Source organism: Sus scrofa, chromosome 1, assembly GCF_000003025.6.
Source record: "Sus scrofa isolate TJ Tabasco breed Duroc chromosome 1, Sscrofa11.1, whole genome shotgun sequence".
Classification (NCBI taxonomy): Eukaryota; Metazoa; Chordata; class Mammalia; order Artiodactyla; family Suidae; genus Sus; species Sus scrofa.
This window is the reverse complement of record NC_010443.5, coordinates 16,202,401-16,215,908: the sequence shown is the minus strand read 5'-3', so window position 1 is coordinate 16,215,908 and position 13,508 is coordinate 16,202,401. Positions and strand designations below refer to the sequence as shown.

The 13,508-nt window shown below is 38.6% G+C and overlaps 1 protein-coding gene across 5 annotated transcripts in view; it reads left to right on the top strand.

Annotated features, from left to right (window-relative positions):
- Nucleotides 1-13,050, top strand: part of PCMT1 (protein-L-isoaspartate (D-aspartate) O-methyltransferase) — a 47,021-nt gene extending 33,971 nt beyond the window's left edge. The window contains exons 7-9 of one of the 5 annotated variants that reach the window (XR_002337171.1): nt 2,284-2,500; nt 10,421-10,564; nt 12,248-13,050. Coding sequence is in view for 4 of the 5 variants with exons in the window: in XM_021067017.1 (XP_020922676.1) it covers nt 2,284-2,453; nt 10,421-10,564; nt 12,248-12,260 (327 nt within the window). In the remaining variant the exon portion in view is untranslated. 5 annotated transcript variants of the gene reach the window in all.

Sequence of the window (13,508 nt, the reverse complement as noted above, 5' to 3'; positions counted from 1 at the left end):
ATTGTTTCATAGAATACTTTTGGAGGAATTGCTTTAGTAATATCCTCAAAAAATGAGGGAGGAGAGAGAGTGGGAAAAACCAAAAAGAAGAAGCTGTGGGATTTAGGAAGGTAGGACCTCTTGTTCAGGAGACATGTGGTAAGAGTTTCCAGTATTATTGCAAAGGGAGGCCCTGGTATGAAAGTTGTGTGGCAGGCCCGAGGAATAACCAGTCCAGACTTAGAGCAGGAGGAAGGAGGTACTGGAACGGAGCCTACCAAAAAATTAAAATAAAGAGGGCACTAATTAGGTAGATTTTATGGTGTGAAAATTTCATTAAGAAGCTGTTGGGAGGCCACAAAAATTTAGACATAGTTACAGAGAAAACTAAGTGAATGAAAAAAAGCTTCACTTTTTAACTGTGGGGAAAACAGCTATTACATAAGAAAGGAAACAATTGGTTACCTCTTGGCTCAGCTGCAGATTGTATTTGCACTGCCATAGCTGAACATGTTTTTTTTTTTTTTTTTGTCTTTTAAGGGCCGCCCCCGTGGCACATGGAGGTTCCCAGGCTAGGGGTCTATTCTGAGCTGCAGCCGCCGGCCTACGTCACAGCCACAGCAAGGAGGGATCCAAGCCGTGTCTGAGACCTACACCACAGCTCAGCAATGCTGGATCCTTAACCCACTGAGCGAGGCCAGGGCTTGAACCCGAAACCTCATGGTTCCTAGTCAGATTCGTTAACCACTGAGCCACGACGGGAACTCCTGAACGTGGTTTTAATTAAAAATTATATTAGTTGTATTGGGGAAAAGAATATAGAATATAGCTGGCCCTCTGTATCTGGGGATTCCGCATTCAAAGATTCAACCCGTCATGTATTGAAAATATTCAGGAAAAAAAAATTCCAGAAAGTTCCAAAAAGCACAACTTGAGGTTGTTGCATTTGGCAACTATTTACATGGCATTCCCATTGTATTAGGTAAAGTAAGTAATCTATGAGTGATTTAAAGTGTATGTGATATATAGGTTACATGCAAATATTGCAGCATTTTATATAGGGAACTTGAGTGTCTGCGGATTTTGGTGTCAGAGGTAAGGTCCTGGAACCAATTGCCCTTGGATAATTGAGAGACAGCTGTTAATGTATGAGAGCTCAGTCCTCATCTAGCCTATAACTTAAAATAAAAAAGGAAATATTATATATCATGGCAACTATAGTTAACAATACCATATTATGTAGTTGAAAGTTGCTAAGAGAGTTAATCTTAAAAGTTTCCATCGTAGGAAAAAATGGCAACCATGTGTGGTAATGGATGTTAAACTTACTGTGGTAATCATTTCACCTTATATATGTTGTATGCCTAAAACAAATATAATGTTTATATGTCAATTATATTCAAATAAAAAAATAAAAGACATGCTTTAGATGTTAGTGCTATAGAAAAGACTCAGCTAAAAGGATTTAAAATGACTGGATTTAGGGAGCAAGATTGGAGTAGGGGGAAGAAGGCTGCTATTTTTCATTAAAAACCTTGAAATTTGGCAAAATTAAAATGGAAAAAACAAGATAGACTTGCTACAACCAAAATTTTAATTGAGAACACCCTTCCCTGGGATAATATCCAGAGTGAGGTATCTTCCTTACTGGTTTTGATTAGCAGTGATTATGTATCACATTGGGCTACATTCAGACGGTAACGTGACTTAAAAATGATCACTCGGGCTTTGGCTGAGTTGTCTTGGTAATGCGTTGACAAGTGTCCTCGTTCTCATGCTGCAGGGACTCCAGCCCTACTTTCCTTTGCATGTCGTGGTGCCAGTAATGCTAAATTCACTCTGAAAACCCAGGTTCCCTTAGCTTTGGTTCAGTGATGCCCTGAATTCTGTGATAAGATAGGGATTCCTTGCTGGCCTTCTACACTGCCCTCCTCCCCTTCACACCGCGACGTTTCGGAATAGGCAGATAGGCCTTGAAATTTTCTGCTCTGCTTTTGGCCTTCCCAAGAGAATAGTTCTACATTGTGTGGTTCCACTCAGACATTTTGAGTATTGCAGTTGTACCAGGTACTATGTTAGATGCCAAGGGCATGAAAATGAATAAGACACAGTCCCTGTCATCAGAAAACTTGGACTGTGGTAGGAGAGGTCGATAGGTAAATGAATAACAAGTTTAACGTACTTTAATAGTATGTACATACTAAATAAATAAATTTCTGCTTTATGTGTGTGCATAATGATAGACAGTGACGATTAATATAAAATCTATAACTTCGTGTGTAAGTGCTTTTCTTTTTCTTTTAGCTAATAGACCAGTTAAAGCCTGGTGGAAGATTGATATTGCCAGTTGGTCCTGCAGGTGGAAATCAGATGTTGGAGCAGTATGACAAGCTGCAAGATGGCAGTGTCAAAATGAAACCTCTGATGGGAGTGATATACGTGCCTTTAACAGATAAAGAAAAGCAGTGGTCCAGGTGGAAGTGATTTTATCTTCTGCTCTTTCTTCTTCCACACATGCAAGGTGAAAGGGTGTGGATTTTAAGGGCTTAGACTACAAGAGCTGCTTTTTTGGTCGTCACCTTTATGCTACTCCATTTTAACATCAGAAATTCACTACATTAAAAATGTAGAAAAATTTTGCATGGTCTGTCCTTCTTTTGGTTTAACTCATCTTTGGGAAAGGGGGGTGAGACTTGGCTGGCACAAAGATTTTTTTTTTTTTTTTTTTGTCTTTTGCCTTTTTGGAGCCGTACGGGCAGCATATGGAGGTTCCCAGGCTAGGGGTCAAATCCCACAGCCACAGCAACATGGGATCTGAGCTGTGTCCTTGACCTACACCACAGCTCACAGCAATGCCTGATTCCTGACCCACTGAGCAAGGCAAGGGATCAAACCTGCATCCTCACGGATGCCATTTGGGTTCGTTAACCACTGAGCCACGGTAGGAACTCCTACAACTCATTTTTACAGCTGCTCTATGGTCATTGGAAACAAAGGTTTTCATCTGAAGAGAAAGGGCCATCCTTTCCTGCCCCTGTTCATCTCTGCTATACCATCGTTGTAAAGAGATGGAAGGGAAGAGGTACTCTTGTCCCAGTTTTCAAAGGTGTGAGAATCCCAGAGAGGACATCCTCCCAGCTTGATTTCTTTCCATCAGGTTCATAGATATCTGACAGCCTGTGCCTGTTTTACATTCCACTTTTTTTTTAGAACCACTATAAGGAATAAACTCATCATTCTTTAGAGCAGGCTGGCCAATTTTTTAGCTGCTGTTAAGTTCCTGGGGAGGGGTGGGGGTTCTGTAAGCTTGGAGTGAGTGCCCAGGTCTCACATACCCACCCAGAGGGCCAGCAGCATGCAGCAGCATCTTCAGCACAGCATGGCTCATTTTCATGCCCACTTTCTGTGTTTCAGCATAATCTGGATATTTCATTTGAAGCCAAGTTTTCTCTCTTTCCTCTCTTCCTCTTCCCACTCCCTCCAGTGGGTGGGAGTGAGATCAGTAAGTAAGAGTGACATTAGCTAAGACTACTTGACATTAAATGCCAGAATAAGAAAGGCCTTAGGGTTTTCATGTTTTAGAACCTATTTTTTATTTGACAGAGGTACTGATTTTAAGATAATTTCTTAGTAAGTGAAATGGCGATTATAAGTTTAACAGACCTCTTAATTTTGTTTTCCGGAAGGAGGAAAGGCACCTTTTGAATGAATGTTTAACAGCAAAAATAGTAATGAATCTAAATCAGTTTGTTCAAAACTGAGTTTTACTTTTGACTGAATTCTGATTGATTAATACCTTACTAGAAATTGTCTTTTAATTCTTCACCTAATGTAGTTATAGCTATTTTCTTTAATTCTAACATGGAACACAGCTACTACTTAAAAAAAAAAATTAAAAAGCTATTAGTCTTATCAGTGAGAATCAGATATAATTTATTAGCAACTAATTACGAACTTCCTTCACTTTGCTTCTAGTGTGGTTATATCATTCATAATTGTATGATTGCTGCTGTATAAAAGGGCAACATATCATGAAATTACTAAAATGTATCAAGTGAGAGTTCAGATTTTTATTAGGTTAAAAATTTATGGTTTTGTATGCAATAAATATTAGTATTAAACATCCCAATTTAATGATGTAGGAATCACAAAAAGGAATTTTGCTTTTATAATCAGAGGTGGATTTAGCTTGAAGCTAATGGAACTCAAGCTTCGGGGCCTTCACTTGCTTTGGGGCCTTCATGGCCTTATACCTAATTTTATATGCATGATCTTTTGGGTATACTTTTTTTCCCCCTTCATAAAGAGGTCCCCCCCCTTATCTAATTATATAAGCTTAAGATTTCCACACACTTGTATTTATTCCTGATAAGACCAAACTATTTGTATTAAATTTAGAATAATTTAAAAATCTGCAATTATTCAGTCATTTACCAAATATTTAAATATGTATATACTTAGTTTTCTATTTGGCCTTCAGCTTTTTAAAAACATTGAGCAATTTAACATGTTAGAATCATTAGAAACTTTCCTTCAGTTATACTAAGAGGACTTTCTAATTTTTTCTATTACAAATTTTCTATGTGTACAAATACATTTTCGTACATCTGAAGAGGTAGTTCTAATTACAGAGATAATCAGTTACTTAATTGTAAATCTTGAAGTTTAAAGAATATAAAGGTAAAATAAATCTGGAAATGAAATTGGAAAAAAACAACTGCCACAGGAGTTCCTGCTGTGGCGCAATGGGATCGGTGGCATCTTAGGAATGCTGGGACACAGGTTCAGTCCCCAGCCTGGCACAGTGGGTTGGGGATCGGCATTGCCACAGCTGTGGCTTAGGTCGTGACTGTGGCTGGGATCTAATCCCTGGCCTGGGAACTCTATATGCTACAGGGTGGCCAAAAAAAGAAAAGAAAAAAAAGCTATTAAAAAAATGCCACATTAAAAAAAAAACTGTATTGAAAGAAATTACTAGAAAATAAGATGTTCGAAACTATCAATCAGGGCCCAGGCAAGAATCAGAAAGCATGCTTAGGATTTTGAATGTTTTTTTAGCTTTTTAGGGCCGCACCCGTGGCATATGGAGGGTCCCAGGTTAGGGGTCTAATCGAAGGTACAGCTGCCAGCCTATGCCAGAGCCTCAGCAACACCAGATCTGAGCCGCATCTGCGACCTACTCCATGGCTCATGGCAATGCTGGATCCTTAACCTGCTGAGTGAGGCCAGGGATCGAACCCGCAACCTCATGGTTCCTAGTCGGATTTGTTTCTGCTGCACCATGACGGGAACTCTAGGATTTTGAATGATTTTCGTGAATGAGCTATTCAAAGAAATACAGGAAGGGTTATGGGAACCAGTAGAGGATGTTGACATACTCAGGGACCAGGGATACCCAGGGTGATAGCAGCTGTCACCACTCTTGACCTAAGGAGAGGAAACGATTTTCCTGGAACCTCTGAGAGCAGGGACAGAAGAAGGCAGAGGGTGTGTATGTTGTCCCTAAGCAGCGGGCAAGGGGTGTGTTTGGGTGTGTGGTCCCGGACAGGAGCTGTAGTGATAAAGGGAGGCTGCTTTTGCCTCCTCCGGGCCTCTTATCTGCCAGGGCAGACTGGCATTTGGGGGCAGACTTAACTAGAAACCTGAAATCAGCTCTCACCAGCCCTCCTCCCACCTCTGACCCCTGTAGCAGATAGCCCTGCTTCTCTTTATATTTAGGTCTGGAATAGATTTAAGAACATGTAGGGTTTTTTTTGTGCCCTATTTCTACCTACCTTAGGCTAATCTATGCTTAAACTGTTCTTGACAGGGAAAAAAAAATGCATTTATTTTAAATTGCCTTTGGAAAAGCAATTATCTAATACTTTTCTCTGGCAATTTGTTCTGTAGTTAACTTCGTTATATATTTTTCAGTGTGAGAACCTTCTTCTTTTTTTTTTTTTTTTTTTTTTTGTCTTTTTGCCATTTCTTGGGCCGCTCCTGCGGCATATGGAGGTTCCCAGGCTAGGGGTCTAATGGGAGCTGTAGCTGCCAGCCTATGCCAGAGCCACAGCAACACGGGATCTGAGCCGCGTCTGGGACCTACACCATAGCTCACAGCAATGCTGGATCCTTGACCCACTGAGCAAGGGCAGGGATTGAACCCGCAACCTCATGGTTCCTAGTCGGATTTGTTAACCACTGCGCCATGACGGGAACTCCAGAACCTTCTTAATACATTCATTAATTCAACGAGAATGTGTGTGCCCACTATGCAGGCACTATTCTAGGGCCAGGAATACACAGCTGTGAATTTGAAGCTGACCCTTTTTGGGGTCATGTAGGGGATCCAAAAAAAAATGCAAAGACAAGACAGTCAAGCAGTTGGAATGTAATGTGTTGACTCTTCCTTGAGGGCGGTAGGGAGCAATTGAAGTGCCTAAGCCAGGCAGTGGTCAGAATTGCATCTCAGAAAGATAACTAGCAGTGGGGTAGAAAGTAGATTGGAAAGGGACAGACGAGGATCAGAAACAGGAGGTCAGAAACAGCCAGTCAGGAGTGCGGGGATGGCGGCCTGGATCAAGGCAGTGGTAGTAGGGATAGAATGTGGTTACAAAGAGTCGCTTACCATTTTTTTTCCTTTTTTTTTGGGGGGGTGCTGCACACACAGCATATGGAGGTTCCCAGGCCAGCTACAGCTGCTGGCCTCTACCACAGCCATGGCAACGCGGGATCCGAGCCTCGACCTATACAGCAGCTCATGGCAATGCTGGATCCTTAACCCACTGAGCGAGGTCAGGGATCAAACCCACATCCTCATGGATACTAGTTGGGTTTGTTAACCGCTGAGCCACAACAGGAACTCCAAAAAGAGTCGCTTACTGTTTTCTAAGTCCTCATCCCACATTTGGGAATTAGCATCTAAAAAAGCTCCCTTGTCAGTTTCTTGCCAGGTTCAGTGATTTATGTTCTTTCAGATTTTCTTCAGGGTTACTTTAAGTACCCGTCCTAGTGCTTTCTTGGGGCGTTTCTCAGCAGCGTTTCATCCCTCTCCTTGTGAGGCATCCAGAGCTGGTTGCAGTGCTCTGGGAGCGTGAGACCCAGTCTTTGCTGAGGAGGTTGATAGAAACTGGATGGAAGAAAAGGGAGAACTTGTGGAGCTGCTGAGTTATAGTGCCAAACAAAGCCCAAAGCTTGAATGTCGACTTTTGTCCCTTTATACTTGGAAACCTGTTCCTTGTGGAGTTCTCTTGTGGCTCAGCATGTATAAGGATCCAGCGTTGTCACTACAGTGGCTGGGGTCACTGCTGTGGCGCGAGTTTGATCCCTGGCCTGAGAGCTTCCACATGCTGCAGGTGTGGTCAAAAAAAGAAAAAAAAAATTTCTTGCAGTTTTGGTAGCTAATAAAAGGGGAGAGAATGCTGGATGGATAGGCTATAAACCTAGAATCTGTGGTATTATGTTAACGACTATAGATGTGTAATATTTATAATGCTTCATAAACATAATGATTTTTAATTTGCATTTTATTTTATATAAGTATATTTATTTTATATACCTAGAAATCAACATTTTGTTAATCTTCTGGCAAGTTTTATTTTTTTGTTTTTAATAGACACAAGAGTCACTGGAATAAGTCCATCTCTGATGTGTGGAACTGAGGAATGTTGCAGGGTTTTCACTCCATAAGTGCTTTGTCTGTTGATGGCTTCTTAAAGTACACATGAAAATGACGTTATGAAGTGACTGGCCATTTCTAGGAATGACAGTTTAGGTCCTAAGGGTATTCACTGATCCTGTGTTCCATATTGTTCTGTACTATCCCTTTTCAATTTCTTTGCATATGTTACAGCATTAGGGTTTATTTTGCATTTTTAAAGGCAAGAGTATATTGTGTTGCTTTTGAAATTCATTTTGTCTCTCAGAATGCTTTGTACAAAATTAATTGTGTGAAGCTTTTATTACCTTAGAAAACCCCTTAGTTAGAAAGTGTTCATGGATTTTGATTGTTATTTCCTGGTAGTACATCTTTTCATTTGTGTTTGTTTGTTTGTTGCTTTTTAGGGCCGCAACTATGGCATATGGAGGTTACCAGGCCAGGGGTTGAATCGGAGTTATCGCTGCCGACCTACACCACAGCCACAGCAACGCCAGATCCCAGACACTTCTGCAACCTACACCACAGCTCACAGCAACGCCGGATCCTTAACCCACTGAGTGAAGCCAGGGATCGAACCCGCAACCACCTGGTTCCTAGTTGGATTCGTTTCCACTGCACCACAACAGGAACTCCAGGATGTACTACTTTTTATTGTAAATGATCTATGCATGTGAGATAAAGATATGGTTCTATAGAATTTTGAACATTAGGAAAAATTAGTAAGTTGAATGGATTTTTGGAGTATTAGGATGTGACAAGGTTGTATATGCCCTAGTAGCAAATTTTTGGTTTTTCTGGCACCGTAAATGTTACAATTCAGGTCTGAATACTTATTTTTTTTTGTTTGGTGCTGTAAATTGCCTTGTATTTTTTTTAATGATTTTTATTTTTTCCATTATAGCTGGTTTACAGTGTTCTGTTAATTTTCTACAGTTCAGCAAAGAGACCCAGTCACACATACATGTATACATTCTTTTTCTCACATTATCCTCCATCATGCTCCATCATAAGTGACTAGATATAGTTCCTTGTGCTGTACAGCCTTCTACAATACTGTTTCTGACTACCAAAGTAATGTGTATACATTGTAAAAATAGGGGGAAAAATGCAAAGAATAGAAGTCACCCATAATCCCAGAGTCTAGAGATAACCACTTATTAACATTTTGCAAACATTTTGTCCTTCTTTTATCCATAGCTCTATATACAGCTCTTTTGAAATCCTAAGGTCATACCGTAGCATTATTTTTAAAAATCTCCTTTTTTATTTAACCAAATGTCATCAATGTTATCCCACATCATTAAACATTTTTTAACATGATTTTTTTCCAGTTTTATTGAGATATAATTGACATATAGCCTTTTTTTTGGTGGGGGGGTCTGTTTAGGACTGCACCCATGGCATATGGAAGTTCCCAGGCTAGAGGCTGAATCAGAGCTGTAGCTGCCAGCCTGCACCACAGCCACAGCAACATGGGACCTGAGTCATGTTTGTGACCTACACCACAGCTCATGGCAATGTCGGGTCTTTAACCCACTGAGCGAGGCCAGGGATTGAACCCATGTCCTCATGGTTACTATTTGGGTTCATTACTGCTGAGCCATGATGGGAACTCCTAGTCTTGTATTAATTTTAAGTGTACAACATAGTGAGTTGATGTATGTATATATTGCAAAATGATGACCACCATTAAGTTTAGGTCTTAAAATCAAGTCTTTAATCCATTTTGAGGCGATTTTTTTGTGTTTGGTGTAAAGTAAGGGTCTAGTTTCATTCTTTTTCATGTGGCTGTCCAGTTTTCCTAACACCATTTACTGAAGGGAGTGTTCTTTCTCCATTGTATATTCTTGGCTCCTTAATTAATTGTGTGGGTTTATTTCTGGGCTCTCTATTCTGTTCCATTAGTCTCTGTGTTGATTTTTATGCCAAATACCACACTGTTTTGTATGCTATAGCTTTGTAATATAGTTGGAAATCAGGAAGTGTGATGCCTCTGGTTTCTTGTTCTTTCTAAAGATTGCTTTGGCTGTTCGGAATCTCTTGTGGTTTTGTACAAATTTTAAGATGGTTCTGGAGTTCCTGTTGTGGCTCAGTGGGTTAAGGACCTGATGTTGTCTCTGTGAGATTGCAGGTTCGATTCCTGACTCAGTGGGTTAAGGATCCAGCATTGCCAAAAGCTTCAGTGTAGTTTGCAGATGAGGCTCAGATTCAGTGTTGCTGTGACTGTGGCATAGGCTGCAGCTGCAACTCCCATTCAACCCCTGTCCTGGGAACTTCCATATGCTTCAGGTGCAGCTGTTAAAAATTAAAAAAAAATTCTATTTCTGTGAAAAATGTCATTGGAATTTTGATAGGGATTGCAGTGAATCAGTAGGTTGCCTTGGGTAGTATGGATGTTTTAACAATATTAATTCTTCCAATCCATGAGCATGGAATATATTTCCATTTATTTGTTTCATTTTCAACGCCTTTTATTAACATCCTATAGTTTTCAGTGGACAACTCTTTCACCTCTTGATTAAGTATTTTTCTAGATATTTTATTCTTTTTGATATAATTGTAAATGAGATTGTTTTCTTAATTTTTCTTTCTGATAGTTTATTATTAGTATCTATAGAAACACAACTAATTTTAGTATATTGTTTTTACATCCTGCAACTTTAGTTTATTCTAACATTTTTTGGTGGCATCTTTAGGATTTTCTATATATAATATGTCATCTGCAAAATGAGACAGTTTTACCTCTTTCGTTCTGATTTTGATACCTTTTATTTCTTTTTCTTGCTTAATTGCTCTGGCTAGGACTTCCAGTATTATGTTGAATAAAAGTGGCGAGAGTGGGCATCCTTGTCTTGTTCCTGATTTTAGAGGAAAAGCTTTCAGGTTTTCACCGTTGAATATGATGTTAGCTGTGGGCTTGTCATATGTGGCCTTTATTATGTTGAGGTACGTTCCCTCTATACCCAGTTTGTTGAGAGTTTTTAATCTTTTCCCCTTTTCAAAAATTTTTTTAAATGGAGAGGCTATTTGGAAATGTTTTATTATGTTGTTGGTCAATAAGGATATTTACTGACAATATCCTTAATGCCTTGCAACAAATAAAATGTGATAAAAGTTATTTTAAAAAAACAACAATATTATCTTTAATTCATATTTTTAAAAGCACAAGTGAATTTAATTCATGAATAGAGCACTTTGCAAGTGAACTCTTTGAAGATTAAGTTACTTTAATGCTTGCGTGAATTTAAGTAAAAGCTGTTTTATGAGAATATAGTACTTAAATTATTGGAAAGAACATATTAAGAGGACCTGGTACTGATAACTTACCATTTAACAGATAACCCAGTGCTATATGACAAAGACAGCTTATGGGAGAAGTAATTTTTTTTTTTTTTTTTTTTTTTGTCTTTTTAGGGCTACACCTGCGGCATATGGAAGTTCCAGGCTAGGGGTCGAATCAGAGCTACAGCTGGGCCTATACCTCGTGGATACTAGTTGGGTTCCTTACTGCTGAGCCACCATGGGAGTTCTGGGAGAAGTAATTTTTAAAATGTTTTCTTGCATATTTTATAAAATTCATATTTTACTTAAAAAAACACCATATTGTCCAATAATCTGTCAGTTCACCACTTTTTAGCTCTTTATTTCCTCATTTATTTTAACAACTTTTTAAAAACTTAAAAGTTTTTATAACAGACAAGCTGCAAGAAGTACAAAGAGCTCCTGAATTTCTTCGTGGAGAGTTACCAGTTATTAACATTTTCTGCATTCCTTTTCATTCCATCTTTTTCTCTGCATATACATATACGTCATATTTTTTTCTTGAATCATTTGAGATTTAGTTGCAAACATCTTAATTCTTTATCCCTAAAGTACCTGAGTGTTTAACGATGTTTTTTGTCACTCAGATTACCTTCAAATATGAAGCTTTTAGTCTTTTCTGGTAGCTTCATTTTTCTACTTTTAATAGCTTTATTGAAGTATAATTTACATACCATGCAGCATGTTTTGGACTGCATTTTCATTCCTTCCTTCCTTCCTCCCCCTGGCTGTTGCCGGAACAGTGCGGCACCTGGCTGAGGGAATAGTTTCTTTTGGAGCTGATAAAGATCCCTTATGAAATCAGCTGACAGGTACATTATACCTACAGATGATGCTTTTTCTCGTGAAGAATTTGGATTGAGATTGACCCAATCAACATTTGCTAACAGATACCCTAAACAAAAGACTAAATTTTTGTCCAATTTTATGAATGTAAATATAAGAACTTATCTGAACTCTAAACATTCAAGGCATCATTTTACAACAAATAGTATTAGGAAGATCCTAGATCTACAAGTTTTCATTTCTCTGAATTTTTGGTCTTGAGAAAGAAAGTTACTTTCTAATGAAAAAATAAAGAATCCAGGTTTATTCTTCATTTTGGAGTAGCATGAAGGATGTTTGAAATGGCTGATTTCCATTTTTGCTTTGACTTGGGGTCATTTGCTCAGTTTTGTTTTTGTTTTTTAATAACATATTGCTTGGGGGTCAGGGTGTTTGCCAGTTTATTTTTTGTATCTAAATTATTAGACACGTTCTATAATATGTAACTCCTACTTAAATCTTTCTCTCTTTTCCCCCCCTTAGGGACGAACTGTAAAAGCAACATCAGCTTGACCAGTATATACTATTACAGTGGATTGCTCATCTCAGTCCTCAAAGCTTTTTGAAAATCGACAGCATCACAGCTTGTTTTGGACTTTCTTACACTATTTTCAGCATGAAAATGTATGGTTTTGTGGGATTTCTAATTCTTCAAAGAGGCACAAAAGCCAAATTGGTAGAAGGATGCAAAGTATAAATTTGTGTATTATTACTTTAACATGCCCACGTTTTACTTTAAATATTTTATTAAAAGAAAGGGTTTTGCAAAATTAGTTTGTGAATTGATTTTGAGGAGTGGTTTTTCTTTTCTTAGACTGTTAATTCTGTTCTGATGTTAGTTTATCAGATTGCTTTTGTGCATCAGATAACACCACCATTCACAAGTTAAGATTCTTGGTTTTTGGATGTCTGTTAGATGCTACTAAGAAAATAGAGATGAGCTACCTTTTTAAAGCTTTTGATGTGGTGTCATAGAATAGCATGTTGTAGATACAATCAGCTGCTTTGTTACCTTAAAACTAAGCGTTTGTAAATATTACAACTTAGGAAGAGGACAGGTGTTGTCCCTTAAAACACTCAGCTGTTCAGGTTGGACATGACTGACATAGTTCTTCCTTTCTCTCTTTAGCAGTTATAGGAGACTTGTAGCTCATTCCTGTTTTTTCTGTTTCTAATCTGCTGCTCATAATATATATGAATTTAACATGCTGTGTAAGCTGTGTCCTAGTTACTGAACGGTTTATGCAGTGCTGCTTTGCCAAATAAAATTAAAAGTGAAAGAGGTATTGGTGGTGTTTGAATGTAGAAGAACCACGTGTCCACCAGGTACAGATGCTAAGATCACAGAGAAAAAATTGTTTCTCCGATGCTCCATTTTGCGAAATCCAAGAGGTTATTAGCATTAATGTAGCTGTACATTTGTAGCATGTGACTATGTTTCTTGAGGACAAGAACTACATTTATTATTCAGCTTGCCTAACACAGGGCTGGTCCTCTTATAGAGAGATGTACAGCAGATGCTGAATGAATGAATGAATGAGTTGACCTAATGTCCTGAAAGAACAGGGTTAAGGATAAATTTGCCAAAACCCATCTGTCACCTATAATACGTTTATTAATATAATGACTGTAAAATGAGTTTCTAAGTAGGCAGTAACACATCGGGGTCTTGTATAAATGTGGTTTTATACCTTTTATAGTCGGATCTTAGTTTTTTCAATGGTCTTGGAACTTGAAGAAATGT